Below are 16176 nucleotides of genomic sequence, written 5' to 3' on the forward strand. Positions count from 1 at the left end.
CTTGAGCATGCAGCTCTGCTTCGAGACCAGGGTTCGAATTAAGCACGACGACGCCTGCTGTGGTCGCCTGAGAATTAGACTACCGGAAGGCTGCCTGGCTGGGGCTGCCCTTGAAGAGGCTGGCAGTACCAACAGTGCCGAGTCCAGGGCGTCCGAGACGGGCCCCGATGGCCGAGGTTTGCAAGACTAGGCTTGGCTCTTCCAGGGTCAGTCCCAAAGCTGTGCTAAAATCTGCCCTCCAGAAAGTTTCCTCCCCCTGCCAGAAAGGAATCTGCTTCTCTGCCTCCTGCGGGGGGTGCTTTGAGACCTTTTGGGGATATTTTCTCATTGCTTTCTGAACCAGCCGTTCTGCTTCCCTGATGCCAGGACCCACAGCAAGCTTTGCCCCTCGCTCTCTGCCCGCCGCCCCCCAAGGTGCCGTCGTTGCTGGCCGGACTGAGCCCACAGCAGGGTTCGGCACTGTTGGTACTGCCAGCCTCTTCAAGGGCAGCCCCAGCCGGGCAGCCTTCCGGTAGTCTAATTCTCAGGCGACCTCAGCAGGAGTCATCGTGCCTAACGTGAACCCTGGTCTCAAAGACCTGCATGCTCACGGGAAGCCCAGTACGGAAACACCAAGACCAACATCCGTGGCCAGAATCTACAGCGGGGCCCCTCACAACCAGAGAACTCTAGAGCTGGAGGGGCCCCTTGAGGTCATCCAGTCCAACCCTGTTCAGGGCAGGAGCCAAATTAAAGCATCCCTGAGAGATGGCTGTCTAGCCTCTGCCTGCACATGGGCAATGAAGAGGAGCAGGAACCCCCTAAAGCAGTGTTGTCCAAACTTGGCCACTTTAAGATGAGTGGACTTCAACTCCCAGAATTCCCCAGCCAGCTGGGGAGTTGAAGTCCACTCATCTTAAAGTGGCCAAGTTTGGACAACACTGCCCTAAAGGAGGGGATGTCAATTAAAAAAAAAACCAAACTCAGGCACGTTAGCTGGCCTTGGATTTTGATGGTGGCCAAGCTTATGAATGGGTTTTCCGCCTGCTTCCTTTTCTCAGCAGGAGAATAAAGGGTCTATGAACCCCCAGCAAAATGGTTGCCCTTAAATTATGATTCACATTCTAGAACCTTATTTCAAAAGGTCCTTTTTCATACTCGCACTTCTGTTCACCGAGGTGTCTGCAGGGGCTGCCACCAGACCGCGCAAGCCATGCTCCTCATTAACGTGCGTTGTGATGCATGTAAAAAAGGGATGGGTCTTAGATCACCTCTTGACTTTTTTGACCGCCAGACACCCCTGTCTGTTCACTTGATACACTTTTTAAATTCATGGGTTAAAATCCATTGTCGTGTCAGGCATTTCAAGTTTGGTCATCAGCTTTGACGAAAGCGTGATGCGTTTCTGGATTGGGAGGGACAGAACCCTTGGGTGGGGTGATGCGCGGACACTGTCCCCATTAGCTGGGGTCAGATTCTCCCAGCAATATTCCTGTCTGCTGCATTTCCCCTGGCGTTGCGTGGGCAAGGCATTGGTAGTCTTTGGAGTGTCTGCAGACGTCCAGAGGTGGGCGCAATTAGTGAACTCACGCCATGCTCACTTGAGAGCGAGGCACTCACTACCACCGAGGACAAGCAATTTGTCTATGGCTCTTCCGACGCTGCTTTGAAAAAACGCCTTTCTGAATTTTTTATCAGTTTGCAAAATGAGTCCAAAGAATTAAACCGGTAGATTCCATTGGCAACAAAATATTTGTGCGACATCAGAGTGAAAAACAAACGTGAAATGAGAAGCGAGTGGGCCCGTCACGAATGAAACCCAGAAATTATGCAAAAGTAACCAAATTCATCCTTCTTGTGCAAGTTTCACACCAACTTTTTAATATTTCCAATGCTTCGGTTTCATTTTATGAAGTTGTACAGTTCGATCATTCTTCTATTATTGGATTTACAGATTAAAACAGACTTGATGAAAGCAAGTGGCATCTTCATCTCTTGCCCACCCCCAACCCTAGGAAATCATTCATTCTATTCAGGAGGGAGGGTTGCACCAATTCATCAATGGGGCAGGGGAGGGGAACGCATTATCGCAAGTTGGGAAACACCTGCTACTGAGCATGGGATACTCAGTTATTTGTGCAATGAGAGTCAATTCATTATTTTTAATCCCCGAGGGACGGCAGTCTGATCCCCAATCAGCCTCCTACAAGGATGCTGTGCCAGCCTGTCCTACCTCTCAGGGTTAGCGGGGCAGGACCCTCTTGGTCCCAGAGACTGGGTTAGGCAGGCAGCGATGCTGTGCCTTTAAATGCCCGGGAGACTCGACCTGCCTGTGGTTCTCCCCAAGGCCTTGGGCTGAGCCCAGCCGGGTAAAGGGGCATCGGATGAGCGAGGCTGCCAGATTGGACACTGACCTTGCTTTGGGGAGTTTTCCCGTGTCCTTAAGTGCCCTGCCCTTGTCTGGCTGCCGAGCCATAGGGATCAACCACGCCCTGAGTTGCACAACAGCTCGCACAAAGCATTCAGCATTGCACTGGGTACACATTCACCGAACTTGCAACACCCGGACCAATAAACCTTTTGCATTGCCAGAGGAGGGTCGGTTGTTTTGCAAAGCGAATTCAGGCAAAGCCTCCAGTCCTCTTTCAGCCAAGCTCCTTCGCCTGGAGCAAACTCAGCTCTCGTGCTTTCCTTATAAATGTTTTGCCCGTCTCTGGATCTGAATTTTCCCAACTCAGAAAAGAGTTTTTTCCCCCAGCTCTAATCTTTCGTTTTGAAAACGTCGAAATGGCCGGAAGCAAAACAGGAACCAGAAACGCTGCTGACTTAGCAAAGTTAAATTTGCAGAATGGAAAGTTAGGCTGTGTGTTTCTCATGCAGCAGAAATGCAGGGGGGTCACGTGTAGGGATCCAGGGAAGGCGGGGGGGGGCGCTTTTGGAAATGCACCTTCTCGATTTGCAACGGGTCTTCTGGTTCAGAAGCGACATGCATTCTTGCTGTCTCCCCACGCCCTTCCTCAACCCCCCAACAGCCAATGACAGGCGTCTGGATCTCCTTTGGAAGATAGAAGCCCCCGGCTCACACGGAGGGCTCAGCCCAAGGGGGCAAACTTCCGAAACAAGGCAATTGCGAGATTCTTATATGCGCAAAGATGGAAAGGCTCTGAAATACCCACAATGGAGGAATGGCTGGTGAGGATGACAGGATTTGCAGAGATGGCAAAATTGTTTGATTAGAGCAGTGTGTCTCAACCTTGGCCGCTTGAAGATGGGCGGACTTCAACTCCCAGAATTTCCCAGCCAGCAACGCTGGCTGGGGAATTCTGGGAGTTGAAGTCCGCCCATCTTCAAGCGGCCAAGGTTGAGACACACTGGATTAGAGAACAATCAACAACTACATTTATCAGTGACTGGAAATTCCTGATGGGCTTTTTGCTGAGACAAGAAAAAAATGGACTTGTGATTCATGGACTGCCTCTCTAACAACCCTCCTCTTGGCAGAAACAGGCAGGAAATCCAACCGGTCCAATGTCCATGCGTTGTTCGGGTTGGGGGAGAACGTCGAGCACTGTCTGATAACCTTCGGCTTTCCAGCCAAACCCGTCCCGGCCGTCAACCATGGAGGGAGCAGAAGGGTGCCCTGGGGGCCAAGGAGGCAAAGCCCAGACCGGGATCCAACATCTATTGCTCATGGACGAAACCGGGATCAGATGGGCAAGAGGGTTTGGGTTCAGGGCTCAGCAAGAGGCGGTTGGCACGCCGTACCTCAGTGCTTCCCAAGCTTGGCAACTTTAAGACGTGTGGGCTTTGACTCCCAGAATCCCCCAGCCAGCATGTCACACATGTCACCAGTCCCTTCTTGTCCGCCCCCAACAACTGACACCCAGGCCTCCCCGCTTGTTGTAAGTAGAGGAAAGGGAGGTTTAGTCAATCGTTGGAAAGTCTCCATTGCAGAGCGACGCTCCTCCACCTGCCCCTGTGGCTGGGGATGATGGTCCCCTGGGCTAACCCTCGGCTCACGGGTTGCACAGGTGCTTCAGGATGCAGAGGCGGCATAAATCCCGATTGCCAGGCGGCTCCGTGCCTCCCCAGCCGGGTGTAAAGAACGGCAGCCCAGCGGCTGTTCACCGCTACGGAAGAACCGCAGAGAACTCTGACCTTGGGGGAGCTCAGCGAAGCTGGTTAGGAGTTCCGGCGGTCAGAGAACTGAAGCAGGGAAGTTTTGCAATGCCGGGCCGATATCTGACAGGCGCCGTTCACGCCGGCCACGGGATCAGCTCTTTCCGGTGCAGAATCGGGCACAGGTGCCAGGGGTGTCTCTAGGATATGGGCAGGAAAGGCAAGGTGGTCGTCTGACGGTGCAACCGAAGCTGGGCGGAGCTTTGATTCCACCCTCATGGCCACCATCTTGACTTTTTTGACCATACTCTGCGGAGGCCCCTGCAGAATGCTGATAAGCGCAGAGGGGTGCCAGTGGGCAAAAGGACTCCCGGGCGGTGGGCTTTCCTCCCTCCTGGCCTCGCTGCATTCCGGCTGCCCCAGCCCAGCAATCTGGCCAAAGGGTCCAAGCAGCGGGACCCCCTGGACGCCTCAGCTCCCCATCTTCCGAGGGGACCTGGGGGCTCCCTGAGCCCCCTTCTTCCAGCCCCAGCCTGCCTCCAAGCCTCCCGTGCTTCTGCCCAGCACTAGTGCCCCCGCCCTGCCCCGCCCCGAACAGGAACCCACAAAGCATCGATCTGAGATCCGGCGTTTGCAAAGAGCGGCTTCTTGCCCAGCCCGCCCCAGAAGTGGCCTATTCCGCCACGTCCACAATCAGAGGAGCCACGTAGTCCGAGTGGCGGATCCCGAAGGTCAAGCCACGGAGCTGAGCGTGCTGCAGGATTCGGGGGGTGGGGGAGAAAAGGAAAAAGGGAGTGTTACTCTCCGGGGGGAGAAGGAAAACGAGCATAGAAAAATACCCCAGAGACTCACAGAAGACGGACGCCCGAACTTGCGCCAGGCACTAACTTAGGAAAGGCTGCAGTAAATATAGTAAAGTCACTTTTACGGCGAGTTGACTCCTGGACGCTGCACATACATGCCATTTTCTTTGGCAACCATACAGAAGGTGTGTGGGATTCCCCTTCCAAAATATTTTTTTTCCCCCCTCACCTCCCAGTCTGGCCTACAATCGGGGATTTCCTAGTGGTCTCCCATCCACACAGTTACCAGCCCCTCTGCTGCTTAGCCACAGGCCCAGTTCAGTGTGGCCAGCCCGTGCAGCAGTAAATACATTAGGGTGCTGTAAATGTAAGGCCCCTCCTCTTTGCATCAATAGGGAACGGGGCACACCCATTTTCCCGGATGCTTCTCCTGGTGAAAGACACAGAAACGTGGGCTTCCTTTCCCGGGTGTTTTCACGTCCTTTTTATAAACTGAGCAGTGAAGCCCCTTCCGTGCACGGGCAGCCGAGTGTTTTCAAGCGATGCGAGATTCAGGTTTCGCTGGGAAAGAAACCCTAAGAGGCACCTTTCAGAAACAGGCCAGGGGTGTCTGCAGGACAAGTCAAGTGGCGGCCGTGCAGACCCCCTGAATGAGTTCAGTGCCCCTTTTCCCAGCCCGCCGGCAGCGCGAGCATTAAGGGAGCCTTGAAATGCTTTAACTCGGTTCTTCGTAGCCTATGCGAGGGGATTTAGCGCTGGGTGTATTTAAAGCGACTTGGCGCAGCTGGTACAGTTCTGAATTAGTGGGCATGGCATCAACAATACCCCCCTTGGGAGGGGATGGCGCACCACGGGGTAGGCAGATGGAATCCCGCACCCCTTGGCATCGTTGTGCAAATGACCCCCCTGACGCAACTTGCCCAGGGAGGTCCCAGTGCCCACGTCATCCCTGGGCCTGGTCACCATGCAGCTCGGGTTGCCCCCAGGTTTGTTTTAGCCTCACCAGTTAAGCTTTATTGCCTCTGCCATTATTATCACTCAGGTTTTTGCTTCTGCTCTTTGCCTTTGGAATCCCGCGGAAGGTTTTACCGGCATCTGGGAATGACTTGGACAGTTGCACTCCCAAAGGCCTAACTCCACCCCCCACAAACCGATGTATTTGTATGCCACCCATCTCCCCCAACAGGTGACTCGTTGCGATGGTGCAACTGAAACTCTCTTTATGCGTTGCCCTGCAAAGCAGGCAGGGCTTCAATTGGTCCATTGCAACCACCACCTCCACTTTCTGGACCACCCTCTGCGGACACCCCTATCTGGGAGGCAGCCCCTCTGTAGCTTCCCCATCTAGGGAAGGGAGGGACTGATCTACCCTCCGCCACCTGGTTGCAACCTGCTACCCTGCTTGGCACACCCTGGAAGGAGCGGTATCCGCCCCGCTTGCCTGCAGCCTCCTTCGCCAGCATCATCGTGCCTTCTCTTACCCCTCCCTTGACAGGTCCAGGAGTTGGACAAAAAGCCACGCACAGTTTCCTTCGCTGCCCGGCCAGGAAGGTTGAGGGCAAGGATGGAGGGGACAGCCTGGCACAGGCCGGTCCCAGCAGCCCAGCCCCCGGCCTCAAACTGCCCTCTGAACTGAATTTGCTCGGGTGCCCCCTCCGGAGCCAAAGGGACGTCTGCAGGCATGCAAGTTTTTGCAGACCTTCTGCACAATATTGACGAAAGGCACGGAAGGGAGGATTGAAATTAAGAACTAACTCAGAGGGCAGCCCATTCCCATGGGTCCTGTTACTCCTTGGCTGCGCAGGAGCCCCGCAGAAGCCCCCTCGGCAGACCCTCACCTTCTCTGGACTGTAGGCCCCAGGGCCTGGAATCGTGGTGTTATCCCCTGGGAGCATGTTGCGAGCGAGGATGCTGTAATGCGGGGGACGGTTCTTGTAGATGCTGGGGTCCACCACGCGATAATTGCAAGGTCCCGGAGTCTGTGGGAGCAGGAAGATCGGGCATCACAAACCGCTTAATCCCCAAAGGCCCCACCCTGGGCTTCAACTCTCCCCACCACCCGCCTGCTCCCATGGCAGTTGGTTTGGCCAGAAGCCCACCCGGGATGAAGGCTGCCCACGGGAGACCCCCGGGCTTGTTGCGAGGGCAGGTTTGGGTGACCTGTGGAATGAATCAGCTGCCCAGTCAAAAGTTTACCATCTAGCCCCCACCCTCACTCCACGAATCGGCACGCCAGTGGGCTTTTGTTCTGGGAGCATCCTGTAGAATTTCCTTGGCCACGGCGCAAATGCTTTGCAAGTCCCTTTTCTGATTTCCAGAGCGGCCTACAGCTTTGGAATGTCCTGGTGGTCTCCTATCCAAGTACTCTGGCCACGGTCAGCTGCATGGGTGGTGGGCGTAGGGAGAATACCCACTCCTGGATTTTCCACCCGCCACCGGTCATCCTACCCTGCTGAGGTCCTCATAGAAGCTGCCGATGGCGCTGCGTCCGAAAATGGAGTAATTGGGGGCAGAGCTTTTACCGATCACCTTGGGCCCAATCATTGGAGGAAGGCCGTAGGCGGCGGGCCCTGGGGGGGCAAGGAGGGGGAGAAGCGGCTGAGAGGGGCATTCAGGAGGGCGGCAAAGGGGTTTGCTTGAAGTCAGCAGCGCAAGACAAAGCAGTGGTGCTCCTTAGCTGCACGTGCGCATTACATGACGGAAGCAGGGCTTCAATCACGTGGTGGCGGATACCGCCTTGGCCCCCTGCGCGAGCGTTTGCAGCTTCGTCCCTGTGGGATGGGAGAGCGCCCAGCTCTTGCAAGGAGCAGCCAACAGCCCGGAGGCAGGAGCTGGACGGGCTTGACCAGAACTGGAAGGACGCTGCGCAGCCCCCCTGACCCTGCGTCTCCAAGGCAAGCCATATGAGAAAGCGTGGATGAGAAGTGCTTGCTCTCCATCACCGAGGACAGGAGAGGAAGTGAAGCTGTCCTTCAAGCTCCAGGTCCTTCAAGTAAACCAGTGTTTCTCATCCTTAGCAACTTTAAGATGAGTGGACTTCAACTCCACTGGCTGGGGAATTCTGGGAGTTGAAGTCAACTCATCTTAAAGTTGCTAAGGTTGAGAAACACTGAATTAAACGCTGCCATCTTGTGGGTCCCAGGAAGCGGGCCTTCTGTCTCGCTGCCCCTGCCCTCTGGAACAGCCCCCCCGAGACACAGATGGCACCCTCCTCTTTGGGGGCACAAAGCCTTTAAGCCCTGGCTCCATTCCCAGGCCTGGGGTTCACGGGGGTGTGATCTATCGGTGGGGCCCAGTGCATTTGTGCACTGCTTATGGTCCCAGCTGTTTTAATTCGCGGCTTTGCTGCCTGTTTGCAGGGGTTTCAACCGCCTTAATTGCTGTTACGGCTTCTTGGGGTTCTGTAAGCTGCCCAGAGCCTTCTGGAGTGGGCGGCCGTGACACATCTACGAAACGGTTCAATGAAATGAATGGGAACCTGCGTGGAGAAATTGGGCAGAAGCAAAAAACTCAAAAAATCCAGCTTGTAAAAGCTATCTCAGCCCCCAGAAGGGGGGGGGGCAAAACCCTCCCTAGTTTTCTGGAGAGTAAAAGGAAAGGAGGGGAAAATACTTTCAGCCTTGCAAGGTTCTGTTAACGTAACCTTACAATAAAGATAGAGCTAGTACTCCTGCTTGTGCTTCTTATCTGGACTACCTCGCAGGGCTGACATCAAGTTTCCGGAGGATGCTGAACCGGAAGATGACCTGAATGTAGGGGAGGGAATTTGCTATGGGAAAAGGAGCCTAACACGTGTCAATTCACCTGATTTTTTGGGTTTGTTCAGCATGCTGAACTATGGACTAGCTGCTTGGTTTTTAAAATTTTTATTTATTTACTTATACTGTATATCAAATTTGCCACGGCCCATCTCGTTAAGAAGTGACTTAAAAGGTCTTGTGCCACGAGACGGCCAGGCAGTGGGCCAGCGGGTGGCCCGGGCCACTGCAGGGCCCCCGCCGCGCTCCTCCTCTCTCTCACCTGGCGTCTGGTCATTGTGGAAGTCCTTCGTCCGCGAAGCCAGTGAGTAATTCGGGGCGTTTGGGTAAGCCAACTTCCCAGCTTTCTCTGGGGAATAGCGACCTGCGTGCGAAAGAAGAGGCGGAACTCTCTTCGGTCAAGGAGCTGGGCTCCGCTCAGGAGGTCATCGGGAAAGCTGGGATGAGCAACTCCCAGCCTTTCCGCATCTTTTCTGCGTGGGTGCGGTTCATGCAGCCGAGGGGCCTGGATGACCGCAGGGGGGCTTTGCCTTCGCCGCACAAGCAACTCCAAGCCAGAAGCGCCAGCTGTGAGTCTCGCTGGAAGCGACCGCAGGAAAAACACGCACAGCTGCCAGGGATTAACATGCTGTTTATAAAGAGCAAGTTAAGAACTCTTTGCAGTGCCCCGCGTTTTCTTCCTGTTGGCGTTTCCTGGGAGCCAAGGCACGGGGAGGCCGCCTTCGGGCGTAAGGGCCGGGCGTTCCCCGCAGTCCCTCTCCTCAAGTCTGCGTAAAAATGGCCGTGGGGGCTCTGAGCCTTCCGACACAGCGCGTGCTCCAAACCCCAACGTTGGAAGACGGCCGACTGCTAGCTCCGGGGTCAAAAAGCCGCTCGCTTTGCCCTTCTCCCAGAACGGCGATGCCACGGTCTCCCCAAGCCTCTTATTCCGCTGTGGGGACTGAGCAGAGTTCTCCTCGCATTTTCCCAGAAATGAAGACATGGAGAGGAATTGAAACGTTGCTCTAGTTGTGGGGGGAGATGGGCAAACTTTCAGGTGTGGACCTGGGGATGCCTGAGGCGGTCTGGCGAAAACCACCCGGAAGTCTGGTCACTGATGCCAGTGCCACTTTGGGAAGACAAGTTCCTCCTACGCACAAGTAGCAGGAGGATATGAGAAGCATGGCTCATGGCCAGCATGCTAAACTTAGGGGGCCAGAACGGGGCACTTTAACTCAGACCATGATATGATATGCTACTATTTGAGACACCAAAACTTCCAAAGGAACGGGGTGGCTGTGAGGCACAGTGAAGACACGGCCAAGCCATGCCAGGGGCAGGATCGCCTCTTTGGGAAGGGGCAATTCTACCCAGCCACCCTCCGTCTTCAAGGCAGCCTCCTGGATGGTGGGGGGGGGGGTGCAGAGAGAGTTTGCCCCACGGAGATGGCAGGCAGAGGGGGCCGTTCGGGAGGGAGGAAGAAGGTTTTTCGAAGGAGCAGAAACGAGAAAAGTGATCCAACAAGAAGGAGAAATGAAACCAAAAGGGTGGAGGACGGAGATGTTGAGGATGAGAGAGCTTTTCTGCCTCAGGAGGACGATAAAGAGGCATGGCAGGGAGAACACGAGGAAGAGAGTGGAAGCTGGAGGGGCCCGAAGGAGCTGTGGCTGAGGAAGCGATGAGGCGGGAGTTGGGGGGCAGCGCCTGGGTCGGGAGGGAGGCGCAGGGCTGCAGCACGTGTTGGACGGTCCTTCCTCTCTTCCTGTTCCCGACTGGAGAAGGGCAACGGCTTTGCGCCTGGGCACACGGTTGGCAAGGGTCCCAACCTCTCCAGTCCTTCTCAAGGGGTGGCTTCGGGGTTGAAGGAGAGCCCTTTGCCAGTTGGAGCAAAAGACCCCTTCTCTGCCTCCGGGTCAGTGGATTTCTACGTTCTGCTTCTCAAACTCCAGAAACGCTTCCGTGCTGCCCCAGACTGGCTGCAGGGACAGACCCAAGCTGGTGGGCAGAGGGGTCAACAGAGGCAAGATGGGGGCCACCACCCTACTGTTGAAGCCTCACCCCTTTTTCACGGGCACCAGCACCACCTGTCCCTGAAGACACCCCTGCACCAATGCCTCCTCCCCGCTTAGGGGAGTCGGAACAAGGATGGCCCCTCTTCCATCCTTGCCCCCTCCCTTCTAAACCCAACTTCCCTGGCTTGGCTAGTCCTTCCTCAGTCAACCTGCCTGGGACCTAAGCAGTTGCAGCCCATAATATTCCACAAGGCCCACCTAGACTGGCCACTCCATGGGAGCAATCCTCGCGGGGAGCATACATATTTGAAATTTTATTGGTGCTTCCAGCTGGTCTTTTTTTCTTACTTTTCTGTGAGGTTTGTTCTCCTTTCCACCTTAATCTTAAGGATTTGTGGATAGACTGAGAATTCTTCTGTAATGTTTAAAAAGGAACCTTACGCAGAAGGTCCTCTGAGCAATCCGGAGGCTGCGCAAGGGTTAGGGTTAGGGGCGTTATGGATTACCCTCATCCAGTGTTTCTCAACTTTGGCCACTTTGAGATGGGTGGACTTCAGCGCCCAGCATTCCCCAGCCAGCAGGGCTGGCTGGGGAATGCTGGGAGTTGAAGTCCACCCATCTCAAAGTGGCCAAGGTAGAGAAACACTGCCCTCATCCATTCCTCTCCAGCAGTGATTTCCCAAAAGCATTTCAGAGAAAGGTGTCCGAATGAGGAGTGGAGAATCATGCAAATGGGCAAAGGGGCCACCCCAGGTCTTCCACTACGCCTCTGATGGGGCTCTGACCCACAAGGGACAGCGAGGACCGGGAGAGTCCTGCACACACACCCCGCAGGCTCCTTTGCAATGCGCAGGGACGCCCAGCCACACCTCTCTGGGCAGGGGTACCAACTGAATTCTGATTAGAAGATGATGTCAAGAAAGGGGACATGCTGTCTCCCCCACTTGCCACCCCCCGTGGAGAAGGCGACCTAGAACTTCTTGGCACCCCATCCCAAGACTGACCTGGCCCTGGGGTCCGAAAAGGCGCCACATCTCTGGGGCGCCCATAGATGGAGAAGGCGGGGATCCAATCCTTGCCTCTCATGGTCATGTTGGTAGGAACCATGTAGCTCGGCCCAGGAGAACAGCTCTCCAGGGTCTGGAAGCGTCTGCTGCCAATGCTGTAGGCCGGAGCCCGGTAGCGCGACGGATCATGCTGTTGGTAACCTGCAAGGAGAGACCAAGTGAGCGGGACTTGCAGCAAGGAAGACCTCCGTAGCTGGGTGCCCGCAGCCCTCAAGCACCTATTGAGCTAAGGAGGGGGCCACAGGTGGGGTCACCTGGCCTGCTCAGCGCCCACTGGGTCGCGGGAAGGTCCATAGGATGGGCAGAAGGGTGGCTTGTCCCAAGCCAGCGGGCACAAGAAGCCAGCGAGACAAGCCGTCTTAGGAATCTGGGATTTATCTGGGGGACTTATTTCCGCCGGGCACAATCTGGTTTTGGTTAGTTTGTTTTAATGGGGTATCCTTATGTGCCCCGATCATCAAAATGTTCCCTGGCAAGAAGTTCCACATGTTGGAGAAAAAACTCCTGTCTAAAGCTTAAGGAGGGCCAGTTTTAGAAGTTTTTCCCTGCCCAGCCTCCTGCCGAACCATGTTCTAAACCAGTGTTTCTGACTCTCAGCAACTTTAAGGTGGAGGGATTTACACTCCCAGAATTCCCCAGCCAGCCATGCTGGCTGGGGAATTCTGGGAGTGGAAGTCCCTCCGTCTTAAAGTTGCTGAGAGTCAGAAACACTGCTCTAAACCTTCCAAGGGGGGGCATCTCTGCCAGTCACCCTCATTTCTTTCAAGCAAGCCCTTAAAACAGTGCCAACCTTTTAAGCCTCCTTTCCTTGGGAGGAGGGCCAGCCCCACAGACTGCACCAGTCCCACCTTTTAAAATCTTTAGGGTCTTCGGAACGACCCTACACCCGCTTTGAGGAGATGAGCTGAAAACTGCCCACTGCCGCCCATTTTATGGGACGGAGGTCCTGAAATCAAACAAACCACCGGGGTGGGCAGATGTCCGGCCGTCGGAAGGGATCGCCATGAGGCGGGCAGAAAGACGTGTGGCTGACACGCACCAGCTGTGTTTGTGCCCCGGGAAACTAGGCAGCTGGAAAAAGTCTCTCCCAGAAAGTTCAGAATATATCAGCAACTTGGATTTGCTTTTTGCTTTTGTAGGTTTTATACCACTCTGGTGAGCCACCCCGAGCGGTGTTTCTTAAGAGAGGCAGCCGTATAAATCTTTTAAACATACAAATCACGAGGGCAATGATATTAATAATAATAGGATTATTCTTACGATTGATGGCCAGCCTTGACCAAGGTGCAGCACCAAATAACGTGTGCATTTTTGTAAGATTTTTACCGTTTTTACGGCTTTTATTTGCAAGCCGCCTAGAGTCACTTATCTAGTGAGATGGGCGGCAGATAAATTTGATTTATAAATCAATCAATCAATCAATTCCCGCAATAATGACAAAGCCACCCAACAAAATTAATGGATAGCCCCATTAACAAAAATCCACCCTAAAAGAGCCGACACAACAGCCATACACTGAAACCCACAGCCTGGGGATCCAGGGGGAGGGGGCTGTCAAAGAAGTCAAGGCGGAGGGCAGAGACCCCAGGGCTGAAGCTTCGATTGTGTGGCTGTGGCCGCCCGCTTGGCTTCTGTGACCTGGCTTCTCCATCCAGGATGGTGTAAAACTGCTGGAGCTGCCAACAAAATAAGGGGGGGGGGGTGTGACCAGATTGTACAGCAACCCAGGAGTGGAATGAAATGTCTCGAACCCCCTTTTAAAGGCCCCTGGATCTTGAGAGAGGGTGGGGGAGCGTTTCTTCGGCACCCCTGCCCAGGAGCACCCCAGGAGGCGAGACAAGGGTGCCTCCTTGGCAGAAAGGCGATGCTCACCCACATTCGTCGGGAGGCCATACTTGGGTCCGGGGCTGCTGTAGAGGGCGGCAATGGGTCCTCTTGGCCGGTGGGGCCGCCAACTCCCTACCCAGACATCTGTGGACATCTCGGCTGGGGGGCGCTCTCTGTCCGGTAGCTCTGCAGCGAGATCAGGAGGAGGAGGAGGAGGAGGAGGAGGAGGAGGAGGAGGAGGTTGCCGACCCACCGCCCAGGCAGGGCTGAATCCCCTCTAGAAAAGGAGCCCGCAGGAGCCATCCTACAAGGCTGGGCCCCCGGTGGGTCCTGGGCTGCAAATCCGTCATCCCCGACTGGCACTGGGTAGTGGTGGAGTCTAGGAGGGGTCGGTCCAGAAGAAGGGGGTGGGGGCAGGTTCAAGTCTCCCCTCTGCCAGGGGAGTTCCCAGGGTGGCTTTGGGCCAGTCGCGCTCTGGTAGCCCTGCCTACCTCACAGGGTGGTTGGGGTGAGCAGGAGGGGAGGGAAATGCGGGAACAACTGCCGGGAATCAGCTCGCCACGGCTCAAACGGAGCAGGGAATTTAATGCATCCACGCGGCGGCTCCGCGGCCCCTGCTTATTTAACGCGGCGGCCCCTCTGACGGCCCAGCCCTTCTGGTCAAGGGGCCACCGGGTTTGGGGCGGCGCCGAGACGCCGCGGAAGGAGCGAGTTCGGCGTCCCGCTGCGCCCAGCCCCGCTCGCCTCGCGAAAGCGGCGGGGCGCGGCGGTGGCGGCGCGGACAGAAGAGGGGGCCCGGCAGTTCAAGCCCCTCCGCCGGGCAGGCGCTCTCCGCCAGCCCGCCGCTCGGGGCTGCCGCGGGGGGGCCACTCAAGGGCGCTCCCCGCGCAGAAGGGGCACCTGCGTCTGCCGAGCGAGCAGCGCCCAGGTCGGGCGACGGCAGCCTGGCGGGGAACTGGCCGCTGAAGCAGCGCGTCGGCCTCGGGGGGCGCCCGCACCTCCCCCGCGTCGAGGGCCCAGCCCGGCCAGGGACCCGGAGCGGGAGCGGGCTCGGCGGGGCATCAGCGGCGTCCGGGCCGGGCGGCGAGCCGGACCTCAGCAGGGGCGACTCCCGCGCCGCACCGCCTCGATCGCGGGGGGGGGGGGGCTGGGGGGTCTCCCCCCGCGCTGGCTGCCTCGCAAGCAAGACGCGCTTCACCGGCTGCCTCGCGCCCCGGCCCCCGAAGGCCGCCCCGGCTGAGCCCTAAACGGGGCGCGGGCAGAGCTTGTAACCGAGCGGAGCCAAGGGGAGGAAAAGGAGGACCGGGCGCGAGGAGACGAGGTTCCCCCCGCGGGCGCTCGCCCCACTCGATCCTGCGTGGGACGAGGCCACCCACCTGGAGGCGGACCGCAGAGAGACCTGCCGCAAGGCGGACCGTAGAGACGCCCGCGGGAGCAGCCCAGCACTGAGCCGGCAGCGAGACGGGCACTTCCTCCCCCCTCCGGCCCCCATTGTGTACAGCGTCTCCCGGCAACTGACCCCGCGCGCCGCCTCCTCCCCCCCGGCGGCTCCCTCCTGCTCTCCGCCCATTGGGCCCCCTGCCCCTGCCCGGCTTGCCAGCCTTGGCAGCACCTCCCGGGACGCTTCCCGAAAGGACGCTCTGCATGTGCCCAGAGAGCGCCCTGCCGGGGAACAGCTGCGGCGTGGATCCGCTCGCCCTGCTCCCCACATGCCCAACCGGCGCCCGGGAGGCTCCCGCCCTCCTGCAAGGCCGGGACGCGCAGCTGCCGCGCAGATCGCCGGAGGAGCCCGGTCGGTAGCCTAGAGGCAAAGGATGAGAAAAGCCCGTGCGCGGCCGTTCCGTGCCTGCCCAGGCCGGGGGTGTCCGCAGAATGTGCTCAAGAAGGTCAAAATGGGCCGGCCCCGCTGGCTGGACGGTCCGAAAATCAGCAAAAGCCGAGCTTGACAAGAAAGAACTTCCAAAGCAGGTTAGTTGCGACCCTCGCTGGCTTAGCTCTCAGAAAGCTAAGCAGGTTCGCACCTGTTAGGACTTGGAAGGGAGACCACCCAGTTCCAGAGCCCATCAAGTCATTTGAAGTCCAGCTCAGTGCAAAGGAGAGTGACTGACAGACTGATTGGGTGCCATCGAGTTGGTGTCACCTCTTAGGGATCAGACCTCCTCCAGGATGGAAAAAAGGGACTTATCTTTGCCCTTAAAGGGGCAAGAGAGCTCCTGCATTTAAAATCACCAGCACCGTAATCAGTGCTCCCGCTTCCATGTATTGCTACTTCTTCTTTACTGCTACATCTTCTCATACTTTGACGGGCAACCTTGGGCAGGGCTGGTGGGTAGCGATAACATTGGGGGGCGGGGGGAGGCAGTAGCCGAAGCCACGGGGCAAAGGAGTTGAGGGGCCGGTTGCATGTTTGAGCAGTTTTCCACGCTGCTTCCTAGGTGAGCTGGTGGGGCCTGTTTTTCCGAAGGTTAAATGCTGAGCAGAGAAATTCTCCTCTGAACATCCCCCCCCCATTAAGCTTTCATTCTGTTTGATGAGAAGTGGGGTTGGGGTGGGGGGAGCTTTGTGGCTTTCAGCGTTTTGAGGAACCCCCCGCCCCCCCCCCCCAATCGCAAGAAGCCTGAAAGTGGCTTCC

General features: G+C 56.8%; 2 protein-coding genes across 2 annotated transcripts in view; both read right to left on the reverse strand.

Annotated features, from left to right (window-relative positions):
* The window catches only part of LOC103051008 (H-2 class II histocompatibility antigen, E-S beta chain-like), a 273476-nt gene that overhangs the window by 147266 nt on the left and 110034 nt on the right, over window positions 1-16176 (reverse strand). The window lies entirely within an intron of this gene.
* On the reverse strand, window positions 4706-13698 carry CIMAP1B (ciliary microtubule associated protein 1B). The gene is made up of 6 exons (XM_025175201.2): window positions 13590-13698; window positions 11655-11858; window positions 8922-9023; window positions 7350-7471; window positions 6740-6880; window positions 4706-4852 (listed from the first exon to the last, which is right to left on the reverse strand). The coding sequence occupies exons 1-6, from the start codon at window positions 13696-13698 to the stop codon at window positions 4772-4774; spliced, it is 759 nt and encodes a 252-aa protein (XP_025030969.1). The 3' UTR covers window positions 4706-4771.

The sequence above is a fragment of the Python bivittatus genome, unplaced genomic scaffold (genome assembly GCF_059951505.1).
Source record: "Python bivittatus isolate LINGU-HERP-01145 unplaced genomic scaffold, Pbiv_v1 ctg000330_np1212, whole genome shotgun sequence".
Lineage (NCBI taxonomy): Eukaryota > Metazoa > Chordata > Lepidosauria > Squamata > Pythonidae > Python > Python bivittatus.

Bases quoted from the DNA above. Each gene is read 5' to 3' on its own strand.
- CIMAP1B (XM_025175201.2), bottom strand. From the start codon at position 13,698: ATGTCCACAGATGTCTGGGTAGGGAGTTGGCGGCCCCACCGGCCAAGA. The intron at 7,472-8,921 runs GTGAGAGAGAGG...TTGCCCCCCCAG, and splicing joins CCACAATGACCAGACGCCAG to GGCCCGCCGCCTACGGCCTT. The intron at 6,881-7,349 runs GTAGGATGACCG...CTGCTCCCACAG, and splicing joins TCTATGAGGACCTCAGCAGG to ACTCCGGGACCTTGCAATTA.